Genomic DNA, 19,480 nt, shown 5'->3' with positions numbered 1-19,480 from the left:
TTTGTCTTCCGGCAGCTACAATATAGTAAGGAAAATAAGGCATATTCAGGTTATGTGTGTATGTATGTATGTATGTGTATATGATTCTCAAACAAGTGGTACAGACAGAACTGCATGGATTTTAATACAGTGGGTATATTTTGAATGGGTCAAAATATAAGAGTAAACTGTCAGATTGAGTCTAGATATTCAAGTAGAAGAGAGGTCATCTACATAGTGATTAATAGTAAAAAAAACCTAATCATCAATACTATATAAGACAAAGGAGTAAAAGGAAGGCTTAAGAACAGTCCTTGAGAGTTGGAATATTCTTTTATTCACAGAAGGAATGCTGGACAGAGTTAAAGCAACTCATTTGGATCAAAGACCCTGGGAACAAGACCAAACTAACTGCAGAAGAATGATCAGTAGATCTGCATTCAGATATCAGATCTTTCCTTGCCCTGCCAAACACCAACTATTGATATTTTTCAGCAGTTTTACTGAGATGTATTCACATACCATACAACTCATTCAAAGTGAAAAATCCACAGCTCTCAGTATAATGACAGCTCTCAGTATAATGACAGAGTTGCAAACACTAATTTTGAAGATAAAAATTGTTTTTCACTTTGTAAAAAGTAGTCGAGAGATTGGAACTTCTTCAGAGCATTTTCATCCTAAGCACCATCAAAGTAGAAGCTGTTCCGACAATAAACCCTCCAATCAAAGCTGGTTTCAAACTATCAAGTGATGTCACTGACCATGGGCTTAGGAAGAGATGTGCACAATGGGTGCTTGAAGGCCAACATGAACTGGCTCCAAGACACTACTGCCTTCATGAGTTGTGATTAACACATATATGAAAAATGGGAATGCTATATTTGGAAATATATGTATCCTGAACATATCATGAGCTACTCTTTGTAAAATTTCTCCTTCATGGTGATTCCTTTTCATTTAGCATATGGATATTTTTCAAGAATTGAAGACTTGGCAGGCACAGGTAAGTGAGCACAGGAGATGAAGAAGTCGAGGTAAGTGTTGGAAAGAAGCTGGCACATGGACAGAAACTGGGAGGGAGGGAGGGGGCTGGCTGGGGCCAGGGGAAAAGGCTGACTCTTTGCTTTCTCATGAAGAAGAGCTATCCTGAACAGAGAGCTGGGGATATGGTACAGGAGAGAGACTATTCCTGGAGATCAAGAATTGCCCTTTTAAGTTAGAGGAAGGAGACAGAATTACCGAGGAATAATGCAGTGATGGAAATTAGAGGGCTGAATATTGAGCTTTTTGAAAATTTGGAAGAAGACCAATCCATAGAAAAGATGTAGTCAGAGAAGCAGGAAAAGAAACAACACACCAAACACACACTGTGAAGGAGAAAGATGAAGACAGACAAAATGATGAACTACTCCATGGAAGCCCAGAGAGTAAAGAATGAGGAAAGGCTTCCAGCCAAGGCGTGGGGGCGGGGCACAAAACACGCTGCAAGGGACAAGGGTCACAGGGCCCACCATTTGTCTCCCCAGATATGAGTAAACGCTCCTTCCTTGTAACTCGAAAATCAGTGCAGGAACTAAAGGCTCTTTCTTTTCTGCCTAAAGATTCGAGGAGAGCTAATGAAACAGTGAATGGGTAAAGCTGAAGTGCACCATGCATGGAGCGAGTGGCAGCCAAGAGGCCTGGTCCGATGAAGAGTGGAAATTCTGGCATGGCTCCCAGCCACTTGGTGTCCACGGTTAGGGACCAGTTTCAGTGTCTAATCCAGAACCATAAGACAGACAGCTGCCCCAGAGTGAGCCATCCCACGGCAGAGGCACTAGTCTGGAAGGGAGCTACAGGGAAGGGTGGCAGTTTGGTATCAGGGTCTTTTCCAAACCAAAGCAACTCTGAAATGAAAGAAAATTTCAGGACAAAAGCTGAACCCAGCAGGAAAATCCAACTGCTGTGCAAAAACACCGTGTGCCTGACTGGGCCCGAGCCAGAACACCGGCTTTAAGTTGCAAAGACCAGCCTGGCTCTGGCTTCCTGTGCGTGCCAGCCTGCTCCTCTTCCCAGGTAGGCTTTCCTAGAGACAGCAGGACGGTGTCTTGATGGAGCTCGGACTGAGCTTGTGGAGCACGCAGGTGCTTTCTCTTTGCCCTAATGAACGGGGGCCTTGGAAGCTGCCCTGCTGCAGGTCCAAACCACCTCGCTTGGATAAGCTCTTGTCTCCTTCCTCTTGTTCCTCTCAGCAAAATTCCTTCCAACGACTGAGTGGCCTCTCCTGTGTGAGAGGCCTGAGCATTTTCCAGAGACCACCACTTCAACACCACTTTGCATCTTCCCTGATTCTACAGAGACTTTTGAGGGAAAGCATCTACCTGCTTAGAGCAGTGTCGGGGCCCAAGGACCTCCAGTGATCTCCCAGCCACTGGCCTCCAGGAGACCATAATCCAGATGGGAAAAGGTCAATGGATGCTCAGGAAGTAGTGACCCACTGAAATACCAAAAAATGGAGGGCCTTTGGGAGTAAAGCTGGGAAACGTTGCATAACGTTAGGTGACGGAAGACTTCACAGAAGAGGGGTTGCACCCAGGACTTGAGGGCAGTCACAAGAGCAAAGACACAGAGGCAAAGCATTAGTGATAGACAACTGCCAATTGTAAAGTTAGTTGTTCACGGAGATCACGAACAGGGGAGGAGAGCAATGAGGTCACCATCAGGCCGATGAGAAGAGAGTGCTCCAGGGACAGGATGGACCCGTGAAAGGAAAGAGAAGCAGAGCGGGGTTTTTTAGAGCACGGCCAAGGTTCTAGAAGCTCGCTGGCAGCCTGCAGGAACAGGGAGCCTGGTTTCTCTGCAACCCCTGCCCCTTCCATGTCCTTCCCTTTTCCTGCCTCTTCACTTTGGATTAGGGGAGCACTCACTCAAGAGCATCGTAACCTAAAGCCATCCGCCTTGGGGATATTTAAGGGCAGAGCAACCCACGCTAGGATAAGGAGCAGATAGGGAAATGTTACACAAACTGTAGTGCACAGGACAATGACCTCAGGACCTTGAGGAAATGCAGATTCTGATTCCCTAGGTCTGGGTGGGACCTGAGAGTCCCCCCATCCTACAGAGAAAGGTGGTGAGCACCTTTTTAAAATAATACTCAGGAAAACTTGAAAGTCCATCACCTTGAGCAGGGCTGGATTAGGGCACCTGTCACAGCACCCTGAGTGGACAGCTCCTGAAATTTTGTGCCTTCCTTGTCTCACCCTAGTCCCAGTGGGGGAAAGAGGTGCCAGAACAAAGTGGGGGGGGGGGGGAGGTAGAAAGGAAGGGACCGTGGAGTTCAGAAGGGCACTCACCTTTGACCAGTCTCCCGCAGTGAAATGCGGAGGACAATCTGTTCTGGCACAGGACTTGTGAGAAGACGCCTTGGGTCCTTGGCACAATTCATCTGAGAGACTCACAAAGCTGCCATCTGTCAGCAGCTGCCGGCAGGTGACTCTTCGCTTCTGAGCTCCCCCACCGCACGTCCTGGAACACTGAGTAGATAAGAGGAGGGGGTCACGGAGGCCAGCCTGACCCACCGCGTGCCAGCCCAGCGCTCTTCACCAGCCCAGGCCCGGCCGGCGCCGAGCTGCCCGTCTGCCGTACCTGCTGCCATTCTTCAATGTGCCAGCCGGGGGGGCAATCAAACTGATTGCACGCTTGTAAGGCGTGGGGTTTTCCGTCTCCGCATTCTTCAGGGGAGGCAGGGGCCTCCCCGGGGTGCAGGCAGTACACGTCTCGGGTCTGGATCCCAACGCCACAGGTAGCGGAGCAGGGTCCCCAAGATCCCATGTGCCACCTGGACCAAAAATCAGCGGGGAAAGGTGAACTGTCCAATGAGACAACATGCAACGATCAGAACATGAAGAAGCTCAAGTTCTTCTCTTGATATCCAGACCTCCCATGCCGCATAACCATCCTAGAGCCAAAGGGTATCCACTGGACACTGCAGAAGCAGGTGGAGGAGGAGGCTGGCAGGGAGCCAAGGGTGCGACAAGGAGGGGAGAAGGTCAGGGTAACAGAAAACATGTGCAAAAGCCAGGAGACATCATATATTTGGAAATCATAAGCATCTAGAAATCAGGCTGACTTTGGAACTGCAATCACATATACCATAAGAGCAAGTGGAGTCCTAATGCGTAACTTACAAGAACCTATAAATCTACGAAATGTGACTTTACTTTCATATTTCATTTACTGCAATCAAAAAAGATTTAACATTCAACATATGCAATTAAAATACAGAAAGACAATGTTAAAAACTAGAAATATCTGGACTTTGGGAAGGTCTCAAATGAAAAGAAGGTTTCTACCAGGTCTGTCCTACCACCATATATTGATAATAAAGTTTTGATTTTGTTTTGAATAAAGCCCCAAGGCAATGGTCTTTTCTATAAGTGTCAAAAGAAATTTTAAATGCTTAAAAGCATACTTTGGGAAATCTTCAGGGCACCTGGATTCACTATTTGGAACGCCCCTAAGAAAATTCCTTTACATTAGGATTGGATTTATGGCACATATATAGTGTGATTCATTTCCAATAAGATCTTGGAAAAATCACGTTTTCCCATGCAACATCTGTAAAAATGGAAACCAGAGCAGCTGCTTTTGATACATATTTCCAAGTTGCCTTCAAAGAAGATTCTACCAACTTGCACCCCACCAGAAACATATGAGAGCGCCTAGATTCCCAAACTCATACCAATGCTGAAGAATATCATTTAAAAAATGTCTACCCACTTGCTAAGTGAAAAATTGTACACTATAGTTATTTTTAATTCATGCAGCTTTAGTTATCAGTGAACATGAATTTTAAACTAATTACTGTAGAGATAATCATGAAATAATTTTAAAATGCTTTATATATATATATATAAATATATACACACACACACATACATACAAAAATATTTATATAAAAGGATATTTGCTCCAGAGTGGTTTATAAGAGCAAAAAATATATATATCTATACACACATATATAAATATACATATATGCTTTTAATTAGCTTTTACAAACTGGAAGGAGACAATCTAAATGTTTAATAGTAAGGGGCAAAATTAATTGCCCATTCATACAGTACAATTCTAGCAGACATTAAAATAATTGATGTATACTGGCATAGAAATAAATTCATAACATTTTTATTAGAAAAGAAAAGGCAAGCTATAGAACCGCACGTAGAGTATAAACTTATTTTTTATGCATTTATAAATACAGAAAAAAAAGTCCAGAAAATTACATCTCAAAAGGTTAACAGTGATAATCTCTAAGTGATGGAATTTTTACTTTTTTTATTATTACCAGTATTTTTTCTGATTTTTCTTATATTAAGCATTCATTATCAGAAAAAAAAAGTGAGTTCTTTGAAAAAAACGGTGTTTATCTAAAGGTGATTTTCAGTTTTCTAATTTCTAATTTTCTATAATGAACATGTTTTACTTATTTAATAAAGAGGAAAGTGGAAAATATAAAAAAATAGTATTCAAAACAAATATAATAGGACAAAAAGAGCAAAATTTTTATTGTTAAGGGAAAATTTGCACTGATGATATAATCATAAGAGTATGGGGACTGAAAAAAATTATAAATATATATAAAACAAAAGCTGTTAGAGAAAATTATTTTTAAAATCTTCAAAACCCTTCACTGGCCTTTGGCTTATCAAGGAGGAAAACTTTAATAAGAATATGAAGGATTGAGTAACACATTTGAAATCTTGATGAAATAGGTAACTACTAAAGTTCCATTAAAGAAAAGGACTGGACTCTGCTAGTTTTATTAATGAGTTCCTATAAATTTTCAAGAAACAGTTTAAATCCCATGTTATATTAACTGTTCCAAAGTAGAGGATTAAAATATTTTAATGAAAATTATGAAACTAGCAAAAACTGGAGAATAAAATCCAACAAGGGCAATATATAGAAAGAAAATGCATTTTATATATGATTATAGATACACAAATCCTAAATAAAAGAGAAGTTAATCAAATAATTAACATAATACAGTTAATTAGGAATATGTTTTCTGACAAATGTTAACCTAGAAAATCCTGAAATATTTAAAAATGATTTAATAATCTTCTAAGTTACCCATGGGTCAATGAAGAATTCAAAATGGAAATCAAATACTAATTTTAATTGACTAATTTTTAGAGCAGTTTTAGGTTGATAGAATATTTGTGCAGGAGGTATGGAGAGTTCCCATATACACCAACTCAGATAGTTGTTTGTTGTTATTTTTAATGAGTTACCAGGGATTGAACTTGGAACCTTGTACACAAGAAGCAGGCACTCAACCAGAGCTACACCCACTTCCCCAGATAGCACTGTTAATAGCACACTAATAAAAACGTGAAATGTCAAATACTGTGGGATACACATAAAGCCTTAATACAGCCTTAAATGCATATATTAAAAAGAAAAAGGGATGAAAATAATAAAGTAGGAATTTCAAGAGATAAAGAGAAGAGTAGCAAATTAAACCCCAAAATCGCAGAAGGAAACAATAAAGATGAGAACAGAAACGAATGAATTAGAAAACAGAACTAAGAGTTGATTTTTCAAATGATTAATAAAATTGGGAAGCAGATTTGGTAAATCCTTGATGAAATATGAAGAAAAAAGAGAGAAGGCATAACTTACCAATACTAGGAATGAAAACGAGGACTTTATAGACATTAAAAAGCATTTCGGGACGTGGAGTTGTCCTGGATAGTGCTTCACAGACAATTACGGGACACTGTAGATCCCCCCAGGGCCCACTGGATGGAACGTGAGAGAGTCTGGGCTATGATGTGGACCATTGACTATGGGGTGCAGTGATGCTCAGAGATGAACTTAACAGGTGCAATGGATGTATCACGATGATGGGAGAGAGTGTTGCTGTGGGGGGAGTGGGGGGCGGGGGCGGTGGGGTTGAATGGGACCTCATATATTTGTTTTAATGTAATTAAAAAATAATAATAATAAATAAATATTTTTAAAAAAGCAATGAGAGTAAAATGAAAAATATTATGTCAATAAACTTAGAATATGCATAGACTAGAAGAATTTCTACAAGAAACAACTTTTCTAAACTAACAAAAATGGGAGAAAAATCTGAAGAGTCCCATATTAAATTAAATTTATAATTTAAAATTTCAACATCAACAAAATACATCAGTGTCAGATGGCTTCTTTGGTGAATTCCACTAAATATTTTAGGCATAAAAAATGCCAACCTTACATAAACTCACCAGAAATATAAGAAGTGGGAAAATTTCCCATATAATTTAGCCAATGTCTCTCACAAACATTGATATAAAAATCTGAAAGAATATATTAGCAATACAGTTATATAAAAGAATATTACATCTTGACAAAGTAGATTCATTCCAGGAATGCAAGGTTGGTTCAGCCTTCAACTGATCAATCAATGTTTACTACATTAACAAAATATAGGAGAAAAATCATGTGATCATTTCAACAAAGGCAGTAAAACATTTGATCAATTTCAACAATTATTAATAAAAATCTGAAAAAAAGTACATCTAAAAAAGCAAATGGGGGAAAATAATAGAGTAAGTTAAATAGTCAATTGAGCTCCCTCTTTTCCAAAAAATAGCAATAACAATTAAAGAAAAAATAAGGTGAATACTTTCTCCCACAAAAAATAAATATCCCAATAGACCAAATAAGTCCTAGGCTTCCTGGAGTCCTAGACTGGAAACATCCAATAGCAGCTGGAAATCCAACTTGTACAGGTAAATTAAATAAATATAACAAGAGTGAGGTGGGTGGCTGAAGCTAGGCTCATTTCTAGAAACAGATGAGTAGGGTGGGGCTCCTTGACTCAAGATAAAGTATGGAAGGATTCAACGGTACTCTGGGTGTGAGATAGCGTGTGTGCACGGTAGACTGTGTTTGTGTGGTAGCCTGGGTGTGTGACAGCCTGTGTGTGGCAGGTATTTACTGAGAAAATAGACACAACCTTGAGGCTGGCTATTGACCCAAGCTACCACTAACTGTGAGGAGTACTGCAATAATCTCCCTGGGAGGAGAGCACAAAAGAAGCAACGTGAGACCTGGCTCTGATCTAGGGATCTTGGGGAGAAAGGGCCATCACAAAACCTCCAGATAGGAATCCATAAGTCCCATTCAATATGGTCATCCAAATAAAAAGTTCAGAAGAAAAAAAAAACACAAAAAACCATAAAAGACACCCAAACACTCAATAGATGAGAACTGTCTTCTAAAGAATTAGAAATAACAGCAATATTTGTTTAGCTCTTACTGTTTCCTACCTGCCATTTTAAGAGCTTTACATATGTTATACTAATTTTATTTTTACAGAGTCTAAAAAAAAGGTTTAACATAACTATTATGAATATTATTATTATTGGCTAAGAATGATCCAGCAAACAGCAGACTGATCATGGGTCTTTACTTCTGTTCCCTGCCCCAAACAAAAAAACAAACAAACAAAAACCCTACCCAGTAAAAAGACAGCAAAGGGATAAATTTTTTTAATGGTCTATCTATCTATCTATCTATCTATCTATCTATCTATCTATCTATCTATCTATCTATCTCTAGCATATATCCACAAAGATAGACTGTGAAAAGATGCAGCAGAAACATTTTGTAAGCTGAGGAGAAGATGGAGAAGTGGTGCCTAACTTAGCAGACTGAAAAAATCTGAAAATTAAGCTGGTAGTTGAAAAAGTGCAGAAAAAAGATGAGTCACCTTATAGGACCCATGAAAGGATCAGAGCCACAAAATACTTCTAAAACTGGAGGATAGCTGAGGCTCAAACAGGAGGGCTAGTTGAAATATTTTCACCAATCCTAGACATGAAGGCAATTTATCCTTCTGTGCCCAGCAGAAGATCGAAGTGTACGTATGGGCCTGAGGAACAGTTAATGTGTTCACTGAAAAGTTAAATTAGGTAAGGGTTGACATAAATTGTCGGGTGAATTGTCAGACCTCTTTCCAGACTTGGCTCAGAGAAACACTGCCAGCCAGACTTCTATACATGCCCCACCCTCAGGCAAGGGACTGGAGGAATCCTCACTGGAAGACTAACTTCAGAACAAAGAACAGAAATAAAGTTAGGAGTTCTCCCAATGAAACAGCCCACCCAGATTACTCCCTCTTGAGGTCTACCACTCAGCAAAGTGTCCAAATACTCAGAACTGCCAGTCTGACTTTTGGTACCTCATCCTTAAATATGAATGGACTGTCAAGAAACAAAATATTTTATTAAAACCTCTAATAAGAAAGACCCCAAAAAAGACGTGTAGAATAAAGGAAAGTTGAGAAAACAGATACAAATGCAGGGAACAGAGAAGAACAAAATAAAACTAAACTAAACTAAAACCAGAATCAGTATCCTCAAGAAACAGAAGATGTAACATCTGTGAAATGAAACATGTTGCTATTAGAAAAAATAGGTATCAGGAACCTACAGAGAACCGAGAAGACTCTTGGAAATTAAAAAATTAAGATGAAAAATTGAAAAGCATCAGTAGGAAAGTTGAAAAATATTGATGAGGAAATCTCTCAGAAAGTGGGGTTGTGGGGAAATAAAAAGAATGCAAAATGGGATCTGTTCAGGAAGCTCAATGTTAAACAATAAGAGATCCAGAAAGAAGTGGAAAAAACAATAACACAAAAAAATTTCCCCAAATGTAAAGCAGTGTCCAGATTTTAAAAGCCTTCCCAAATTCCCAGAACAACAAATAAAAGTGAACCATACCAGAGCATGTAACATGGCTCCACTGTCTTCAAGAAGGAATAAATTAAGTCAAGCACAAAGGACAGAGACTTTAAATTGGCAAAATATTTCTCAACAGCAGTACTGAACATCAGAAGTCAGTGAATGAAGCAGTGCTGTGAAATTTTTTTTGAGGGAAAAGGATTTCCAATCTCGAAATCTATATTCAGCCAAAGTATTTAAGGTAGAATAAGACATTTTCAGATATTAAAGGTATCAAAACATTTAGTTCCTAGCTTTCTCGGCAAACTCTGGAACTTATGGTTCTAAAAAATATAGTTGAGTATCACAAAAGGAAGGAAGACTTGGGTCATAAAATGTTGGAAACAAGGATTCCAACCTAAGAGAGATGAAATGAACCTCTCAAGATGTTAGTGAAGGAAGGCAAAAGCTGTTCAGTAATTTGTAGAACAGGATGGAAGGCTCCAAGAGGGATATCCCCACCCACAAATGATGAAATAGAGTACGTGATGTGTTTGAATATACAGGGAGGATAGAGATATTTTGAACTACATTATAGTTATATTTTAAGACTAAATTAATGATTGCATCACAGAATCTAAGCAAACAAAAAAATTAAGGCAATTATCAACTCCAGAGAAAACAAAAATTTGAAAACAAAAAATGCAACCATAGTGAACTACTAATAATGTCAAAGACTCCCTTTTAGACAACATTTTTGAGATGTAATTTATAAAACATTTACCATTTTAAAGGGTAGCAATCCTCCTTTTGGGAAACACTCCTGCTAGGTTTAGACTCTTTTAAAAACTAAAGTCTCAGGATGGTGGAATGCCTGACCATGAGCCATCAGATAACCCAGGTGACACAAGCGGCTCATCATGACCCAAGTTATAAAGCCAGATGTGACCAGCACTATACTACTGTTGAGTGGATGTGCGGTGTGGGACCAGGCGCTGGTGGTGGGTGCCTCTCCATAAAAAGTCTAGTCATGGTAAAGGCCACCAGTGTCCAGCAGCACTTACCAGGCCTCTGTTGTAGTCTTGGCTGTATTTCCCCTCAATCTAATTCCCCTTGGTTCCTGCCAATTTTATGAAACTGGTTCTTCATCCTTTTTGTTATTGTTTCCAATAAATTTATTTTCAGCTAAGTTAACAAAAATTGGTTTATAATGCTTGCACCAAAGAGTCCTGGTTAATATAAGGAGATTCAAGTTTTGGGTTATTTTCTAATATTTCCAGAAATTTTACAAATTCAATTAACTTGCATAAAGAGAAAATATATAATATATAATATAAAGTTTATATTAATTTTAACATAAATTTTAACATAAATAACTCAAAATGTTCATAACAAAGTCTAGATTTATATCTCCATTCTTTTCCTGATCAAGACGAAAGGGCTTTCCAGCATTCTTGTACTACCCACTGAATACCCTTCTCTGTTACTGTTGTCCAGAATTCTTTTTTTCCCTGCCTTTTCCATGTTTTTAAATTTTAATTCTTTCCTGTATTTCTATGGGTATTGCTTGACCTTGTTTGTTACATTTTTATTCTATTTTATCCTCTGCTGCCTTTTATTTTCTTAATTACCCTTGACATTTTAAAGGGCATACTTAACAACTCTAGAGTTCATTAAAGTCATTTCCATTCTCCAAAATAATACAATGGGTTTAAAACACTTTAACTCCAATAAACTCCTCCAGTTTTACAAGGTATTATTTAATATTTATTTCTTTTTCCAAATCCATAGGTCGGATATCATTATTATTTATTTACACACTGATTATTTTAGATTAGCCACGTTCACAATGCACTCTGCTCAGCATCCATTCTTGCACCTTTGACCGTCCTTCTAAGATTATTTTCCTGCTTAATGAATATACTCATTAGTTTCCTTAGTGAAAGTCTGCTGCTGGTAAAATCTCTTGCTTTTGTCCATCTAGAATACTAACATAATAGTAATTAGTATCCGTTGATCCCTTCCTATGTGCCAAGCTCTTTGTTAACCAGTTTACGTGTATTAACTCGTGTAATCCTCACATGACCTATAATCAGGGGTCAGGAAACTTTTTCTGTAAACAGACAAATAGTAAATATTCCAGGCTTTGCAAGTCATAGCCGGCCTCTGTCACACATTCTTTGTTTTTATTTTTTTAAACCTTTTAAAAATGTAAAAACTATCATTAGCTCAAAGGCCATACCAAAACAGGCCATGGTCTACATTGCCATGGGCCAAAGCTTGCTGACCCCTGCTATAAGAAGATACTATTACACTATGAAAATATCCTTATTTCACCCTTGCTGTCAAAACACTGTTTCACTGGGTATACAATTCTAGGCTGATGGTTATTTTCCCGAGCCATCCGAAGGTATTATTCCACCATATTCTTTATGCCATCATTACTTATTTATTTCTCCCCATCCCCTTGATGTTTTTGTAATTGCTATGTCTGTTTGTCTTCCTTGTTTCTTTAGGAGGCACCAGAAGCCAAACCTGGGACCTCCGTTGTGGGAGGGAGGCGCCTAATCGCTTGAGCCACCTCCACTCCTTGCTTGTTGAGTCTCTTATTACGTTTTTCCTCCTCATGTCTCTTGTTGAGTCAGCCTGCCACACCTGCCTGTCATGTCAGCTTGCTGTCTTCTTTAGGAGGCACTGGGAACCCTCTGCTCCCTGCTTTGTTGTGGCTCTCATTATGTTTTTCTTCTTGTGTCTCTTATTGCATCATCTTATTGTGTCAGCTTGCCACACCTGCCTGTTGCGCCAGCTTGCTGTCTTCTTTAGGAGGCACCAGAAACCAAACCAAGAACCTCCAACGTGGTAGGTGGGAGCTCAATCACTGGAGCCACATCTGCTTCCCATAATTGGTTGTTTTTAATATTCATCTATTCTTATCACATTTCTGCCAATTTCTAGTTCTTTACATGGATATTATTAATTTATCTCTCTAAAGATCCTAATAATAACACTCATGTTAAAGTATTTTTCAGATTGCTCTCATATTTTAATTTCATCTGGAGAAAATTCATCTTTCAACCACTGAAACTGTTCACTGTCTTCATTAGTTTTATATTCTCCGTGCACTTTAGAAGTTCACTTTGTACGTTCGATTTCAAGGGGGATTTCTCTCTCTCTCCCTTCTCTATCCTAGTCTATCTTTGCCCTTCCCATGTACAGTTTTGTGTTTGCCTCCACCCAGCCCCCTGAGATCCCAAGACAGCACCAGGTTTGATATGGACAGCAAGGCACAGATGCACAGTGAGAACACTGACACTCGACCACCACGCCCACAAGGAGTGGGGACCCACGTCTGCCCCAGGACTCCCTGGGTTCCCCCTCCCCCAGCAGGAAGCTGCATATAAATAATGATTTCAGGCTGTGACCAACAGCAGCTTTATCTCTGCGTCCTTTCACAAAGGAGTAGTGAACCAGGATCCTTTCCCTTGAATTCAAGGCAGAGTTTCATTCCCTGCTGCCCACAGGGTTGAGCTCCCACCTGCACCGACTGCCCCGGGGCCCTCGGAGCCAGAAGAGCCACAGGTCCAGCCTCATGTCCATGTCACGCTTCTGCTCCCTTCCTCCTCTAGGCGGTTGTTTTTATGTTTTTGCCCTGAGCATATCATTATAATTTCTCCTTCTTAGACTGTCTGCATTTTTTTATTATTATTTTTAAAGCTGCTTTAGATTACATAAATGTTACCTGTCTTTATTTGGAGCAGAATGTGAAGATACCATGTGATCTTAAGTGGATGTTTATTAATTAATAATGATTATATGTAAATTTCCTGTGGCTTTAGATGTGTGAAATATCACCAACAGTAGATAATATGTGTTATGTTTTGGTGACTATCACATTACATGGCTATTTAGAAGGCTTTTGTTTCCCTATTAAATAACTCAGCTTAAACATGTCAGTTATTTGGAATGACTTCAGGATGACCATGCTTCAAGAAAGTGGATAGCTAGAAGAATCAATTAGAAGAACAAGGGACTGGAGATGAAACTATTTTTATTCAAGAAATGGGTAACAATTTCTCATTAACAACAATGGACTAAACATAGATTCTTGGGTACCTCAATAAATGGGTCACAATTTGGTATAGAAATGCATCGTTCTTGCCTCTTGCTCTCCCACTTCTCTCCCTAGCAATGCTGAATCCTGCCGGAGAAGGCGGCTCTCCACAGACTAGTGGGACCATTATGTAACCCCGCGTATTTCAACCAGCTGCTGGCTCTCTCCTGGAGAAAGCAAACTCCCTAAATAGAAGACACTCGGGCTTTACAGGACAGACCCGGGGGACTGACCCCGTAAGAGGAAAATAAACATACAACCCCCCACCTTGGAGAGTCCAGGCTAATACATCAAATCCATTTGCCTTTGGGTAAATAAAGATCCACTGACTGTTCAACCCAGTCTCAGTGGTAAGTTTTACCCTGGGGTGATATTTTATTGCTATTGCCCTTGGAGTCAGTAAATATTTGTACGGAAAATATTACGAAACACCCTGTTCCTGTTATTCCTACACCACCGGTTTCTAGAACCTAAAACATTTTTGTAAACTTACCTTTATTTTTGGCATCAAACCTTTGTCTCTGCCGTTTTTTTTCCCAATATAACTCTCAAACGTTGAAAAGTTTATTAAGTTTGCAAGTTTGAAATGAGAAATAGTGTTTCTCTTCACATAAAAACAGACTCTTAATTTTGCAAAGCGGCCAAGACATATTGTCTGCTGCATTATTCCTACCTGAGAAGCTCTGTGGGCGAGATATTGCTGAGGAAGATAACGTGCAGGAACTCTTGCTGAGGCACAGGGATGGGGAAAGGGATTACTGCACACAAACACTGCGCGAGGAAACCAGCACTCATTCCTGAGAACCAGTTTCCAGACTTGTTCGATCTCACCCTGACTGAGTGAGCCTAAGAAGGAGAGCACTGTAGATTAAACTCAACCCTGCCTTCACTTCCCGGGCAGGTCAGCAAAGGCTCACATTCTCAGAACTAACACAAACACTCAGCATTTCAAACTCCTCATGAGGGGACGTCAGGCTAACTGCCAAAGGGCTGTGAAGATGTGAGCGAAACAGGCAGCCTGAAAGCAGAACTCAGAAACGAAAGCTGGGAGTTCAGAGACCTTGGGGACCATCAAGGCCAACATTTGCCTCATTATTCAGAATAAGAACCCCGGCTCAGAGAGCGAAGGGACTTCTGGGACGCCTTGAGCGCGGCATAACTGGGGCTCTACCCCATGCCTTCTGACCCACTCCCAGTTCTCTTCTGACTATTAAGACTTCCCTCTCTCAAGGGTCTCAGGTTAGGATCGTATTTCACATTTTGTTGGACTTCTTTATACCAGGAGAAGTGAGTCAATGATTACTTTCATGGGAGAGAGTTAATTTTTTCATGGTACGAAGGGGCTCCAGGCAGAGGGCCTGGTACGGGCACAGCGGCCCAGAAGGCACGGACTACGAGTCCCAGCCAGTCGCTCAGTGTGGGCACGAGGCAGGTTCCTCGGGGTGCACACGAGTTGAGTGTGAGTGTGTGTGTTCAGGGAGGTGCTGGACGAGTCAGGCCAAGGGCTTTGCATGCCAGTCAGGGACAGGGATTTTAATCCACAGGGCACAGGGAAGTCTCTGAAGGCTCACATGATGACTGTGCAGATCTGAAAGATCTTCCAGAGTCATTCAGCGTTTCATGGATCAGAGAGGACAACCTAAGTTTCCTTTAGAAACTGCTGAAATGGTTCAGGGAAAACATGTCTGAATCAGGACAGTGACAGGTAGGAATGGATGGGACAGAGTTACGAAATACTGAGAGGTAAATTGTAGAGATTGCCAGATCTGTGTAAGTGGAGGCAAACTTGTGAATCTGCTTAAAAAGGGACCAAAATTCCACGATAAATCATGGGGGAAATGTTTAATTTGGACTCATTCTTGAAATAAAATAGAAAGTAGATAATCAAGTTATCTTATACTGAACATAATTTGGGTTGTAATTGCAACGATGTGTACTACTTCTAAGAACGGAGAACGAATTGTGGATTGTTCTGTATTTTGGCATGTTTTTTCTGAAAAGATTATATGAGGACATATTACGACAGCCTTAATTTTCAGAATAAGGTCATAAAATGGTTTATTTTTACGAAAAACAGGTAAAATTCAGAGCTTCATCAGTGTCCTCAGGGCCTGTCTTAAACCTGGGATGTTCAAATCACTGTCATTTGTACCACTTTCCATTGATTATCTGTTTTCACTGTCTCCTGGTCAGCTTCTGCCCACATCCTCATCTGACAATGGTTTGGGCCAGAGACAGAAGACAGATGTCTGTGAAGAACAGCCTTCTGTTACTCTGGAATAAGATTTAAATCTAGAAATAACAGACACCTTCCAAATTTGGTAAGGGTTTCTCCTTTTTACTCCTCTTTGTTTACAGCTCCGAGAATTTCAGGCTTAACCAAATCATAGCCACGACTTAAAGTGCATGTGAATTTCAAACACTTTCACTTGCAGGCACCTTTCCAGAGAGAGGAGACAGCTAGTGAAGGGGTGGGGAATCAGGAGGCTCCCAGAGCCTCCGTTTCCCAGCCAAAAGCAGAAGATGGACTAGGTGATAGCCAATGAGAAATGCTCCGTATTTGGCTCTACTTTGTGGTATACCATTTACTTAACTATGTGTTCAATGGGCAAAATGCTCACTCCCAAAAATTCAGTCCTCATCTGTCAAAAAGGAGCATTTGCTCATTATTCGTTTACTGCCACCCCTCTGAAAGGATCCGAAGTTATTCCTAGGAATAGTATCTACTTTTCACCGAGCAGAAACTACTTAGGGCCCCGGTGATCAAATTTTAGAACAGCAAAACACCTGCTGTAAATTAGATACACGCAATGAACAAGTCCATTTCGTGCTTTTAAAGTAGTACACAGAAAAACATTATTTGTGGAATCCTAAAACACTGCTGTAAAACCCTAGAGCCAGCAGAGCACATTTTGTAAACCACTGTTTCCAAAGGACGCTCTGAGAATTTATGGAAAAGGGAACAGAGATACAGTGATTTTCATGTATTTTGATAAACAATTATTTTGATATCATATAAAAAATAGATAGGTAATGACAAACTAAGAAAAAAATATATGCATATTCACATGGTGACAGGCTTTAAAAGGGAGACACTAAAATAGGACCGTGGTGGGCTGGGTACCAAGTCCAAGGGTGGCATCTGTAACTGATCTTACCAGATCCACCTGGTCCTCCCAATTCAGGGGCTTGTGAAATCTTTTAAAATTGTGAGTCAGATGTGTTACTTTCTTGCTCAAACCACCCATAGCACTCCATGAACTCTCTGGATCAAGGCCAAATGCCACGGTCTACAAGGTCCTGGGAAATCTGCTCCACCCATATCTAATCTCGTGTCATGAAATCCTGATTTCCTTTCCGTCCAGTTCTTCAAAACTATTAATCTCTTTTCTCAGGGCCTTTGCACATGCTAGTCCTTCTGCCAAGAACATGATTTATTTTTCCCACCCCTCTCTAGGTCGGTTGATCTGTCCATCCATCCATCCATCCATCCATCCATCCATCTATCTATCTATCTATCTATCTTTCCCTCACAGAGGACTTTTCTACCCTGTGCCTCTCTCCCACAACCCCTTACCTACAATCTATAGTAGGTCCTTATATTATTCTTGCTCTTGAAACCCTGATTTATTTTTCTTTATAGCATGCATTATACATTTTAAAAATTGTTTAACCATCTGTTTATTTCCCATCTGCCTCCCAACCCACTTAAAGACTAAGATTAAGCAAAACAGTTTACAAAATGATGGAGTGCATCGTTTCAAATTCATGGGGAAATATTTTGAGATAAACGTAAGTGTTCCCCCTCCCTATGTCTCCCCTTGTCCCTTACCCCCAATCAGAGAGGTGGTCACCTGACTTCCTCTTCATTGCCTCAGAGGAGGGGAAAAGAGAAACCCCGGCATTTCCAGAAAGACCTGATTCGGTGGTTCCAATATGAGAACGAGAAAAAAAACGAGAAACCTCAAGTTGCTAAGTCTTATACACTTAGATGGGGGCCATTTCTCCAAGAGGAAACGGCTATTTCAAGTGGCTGCACACTGGGAGGCTCCTCCCTTGTACTTGGTGATCCTGGAACGTTCTGGACACACTTAACCAAATGGGCGTCCTGATCTCTTCTGCAGTCCTGGTGCGGATGACTCAGGAATGCAGAAAGCTGGGAAGGGAGTGGGGCATGCTAGGGAAGCAGGTGTCTGTGCTGCTTCTGGGCCCTGCCCACCAAAGTCAGTCTGTAAGCTCTTCCTGCTCTGCCTCAGCCAGCACAGCAAGACTGCAGCAACGAGGGTTAAGAAGCTCTCGGTATCTCCTGAGGCTACAACTGCAGCCAGACATACGGCTATGAGTGCAAAATCTGCGCCCAGGGCATTCCTGTGGGGTTTTAGCAAGGAGAGAGCACATGTTGGCACAGCTCTCCTTCTCAGGCTGCGGTGGGAGGAGACTATGACTCACAAGGCGAGGGTACCAAGTGGATGGCTTCTCCAGGATGGGGGTACCTCATTACTAGGATGGCCTCACTTATATGATCCCTGCCCTCACCACCCTCGTGCCACAGAGGCAGATTTTACATCACAGCCAACGTATTACATGGAATGAAAATCAGAAGGGTCAAGAGAATTAGGAGCAGATATTGCTCAAGCGAATGAGCTCTTACTTCCCACATGGGAGGTGTTCAGTCCCCAGTGTCTCCTAAAAATAAAACAAAACAACAACAAAAGCAAACAACAAGCAAATAAATGGAAAACCAACTCAGGGGAGCCAGTGTGGCTCAGTGGTTGAGAGCCAGCTTCCTACAAAGGAGGTCCTAGGTTCAATCCCTTGTCCCAAGACCTCGGGGGGAAAAAAAAAAAAAAAGAGAGAGAATTCCAGAAGCCCAAATTATTTCTTGCGTAAACATAAAATGCACTTGTCGTCAGTCCAGTATGACAGGCGGCCACTCAGAAACCTTCCTCACTTACTTAGAGTCCTAGGCATAGAAAAACTCGCCTTTAGCAAACAAAGATACCTCATTAGATGGGCAATATAATTAAGAAGAGGGAGGGAAGAGATGCTGGCAAAGAGAGAGGGGAGGCTCTAGTCTGGGCAGATTCTTATCACAGAAGAGTGGTCAAGATAATAAAGGTGATGGAGAGAGGAAGGAAAAGGTTGGGGGCTTGCGTGAGAATCCAGAGAACCCAAGAAACCCCAAACACCAGGTCAGAGGAACCTGGGGGGAACCTATCCTCCCTTCTGACAAAATCCCCCGGGACCTGATACGGACTTAAGCAAGGAAGCAGATTAACTTTCAAGGTCAGACTCTTGTACCCAGGAGACCATAAAGACGACACCACCTCACCCATTCCTTGGGGCTTGAAACACCCCCCATCTGAGATCCAAGGCAAAGGCAATAGAAAGGGTAGTAACACACTGGTGTGAGGATGAGGTAACAGACAAACTGGAGATCATTCAGCCATTCAACAAACATTGAGCCCCTACTGTGTGCTAACCCCTAACTCAGATTCTTCGCTCTTGGTGGGACACTAGGGGAAGGAGTGGTCTTGGGGAGACAGGGAAATGAAAGACAAGAATAAACTGGGCTGACCTCATGGTTTTGCCAGCAGCAGGCCAGATTGTGTTCATTTGTGTTTGATTCCTGGTCAACACGGCAGTGTGTGAATATCCACAATAATGTGGCTGGAAGACTCTCTGAAGC

The 19,480-nt window shown here is 40.9% G+C and overlaps 1 protein-coding gene across 2 annotated transcripts in view; it reads right to left on the bottom strand.

Moving 5' to 3' along the window:
* Nucleotides 1-19,480, bottom strand: part of ADAMTSL3 (ADAMTS like 3) — a 370,556-nt gene that overhangs the window by 94,325 nt on the left and 256,751 nt on the right. For both annotated transcript variants that reach the window (XM_004472087.3, XM_023582689.2), the window contains exons 18-19: nt 3,607-3,799; nt 3,315-3,494 (exon numbers count right to left, since the gene is read on the bottom strand). In XM_004472087.3, the coding sequence (XP_004472144.2) occupies nt 3,315-3,494; nt 3,607-3,799 (373 nt within the window). The remainder of the gene's footprint in view (nt 1-3,314; nt 3,495-3,606; nt 3,800-19,480) is intronic.

This window comes from Dasypus novemcinctus, chromosome 3, assembly GCF_030445035.2.
Source record: "Dasypus novemcinctus isolate mDasNov1 chromosome 3, mDasNov1.1.hap2, whole genome shotgun sequence".
NCBI classification, from domain to species: Eukaryota; Metazoa; Chordata; class Mammalia; order Cingulata; family Dasypodidae; genus Dasypus; species Dasypus novemcinctus.
This window is presented reverse-complemented; position numbering and strand designations above follow the sequence as displayed.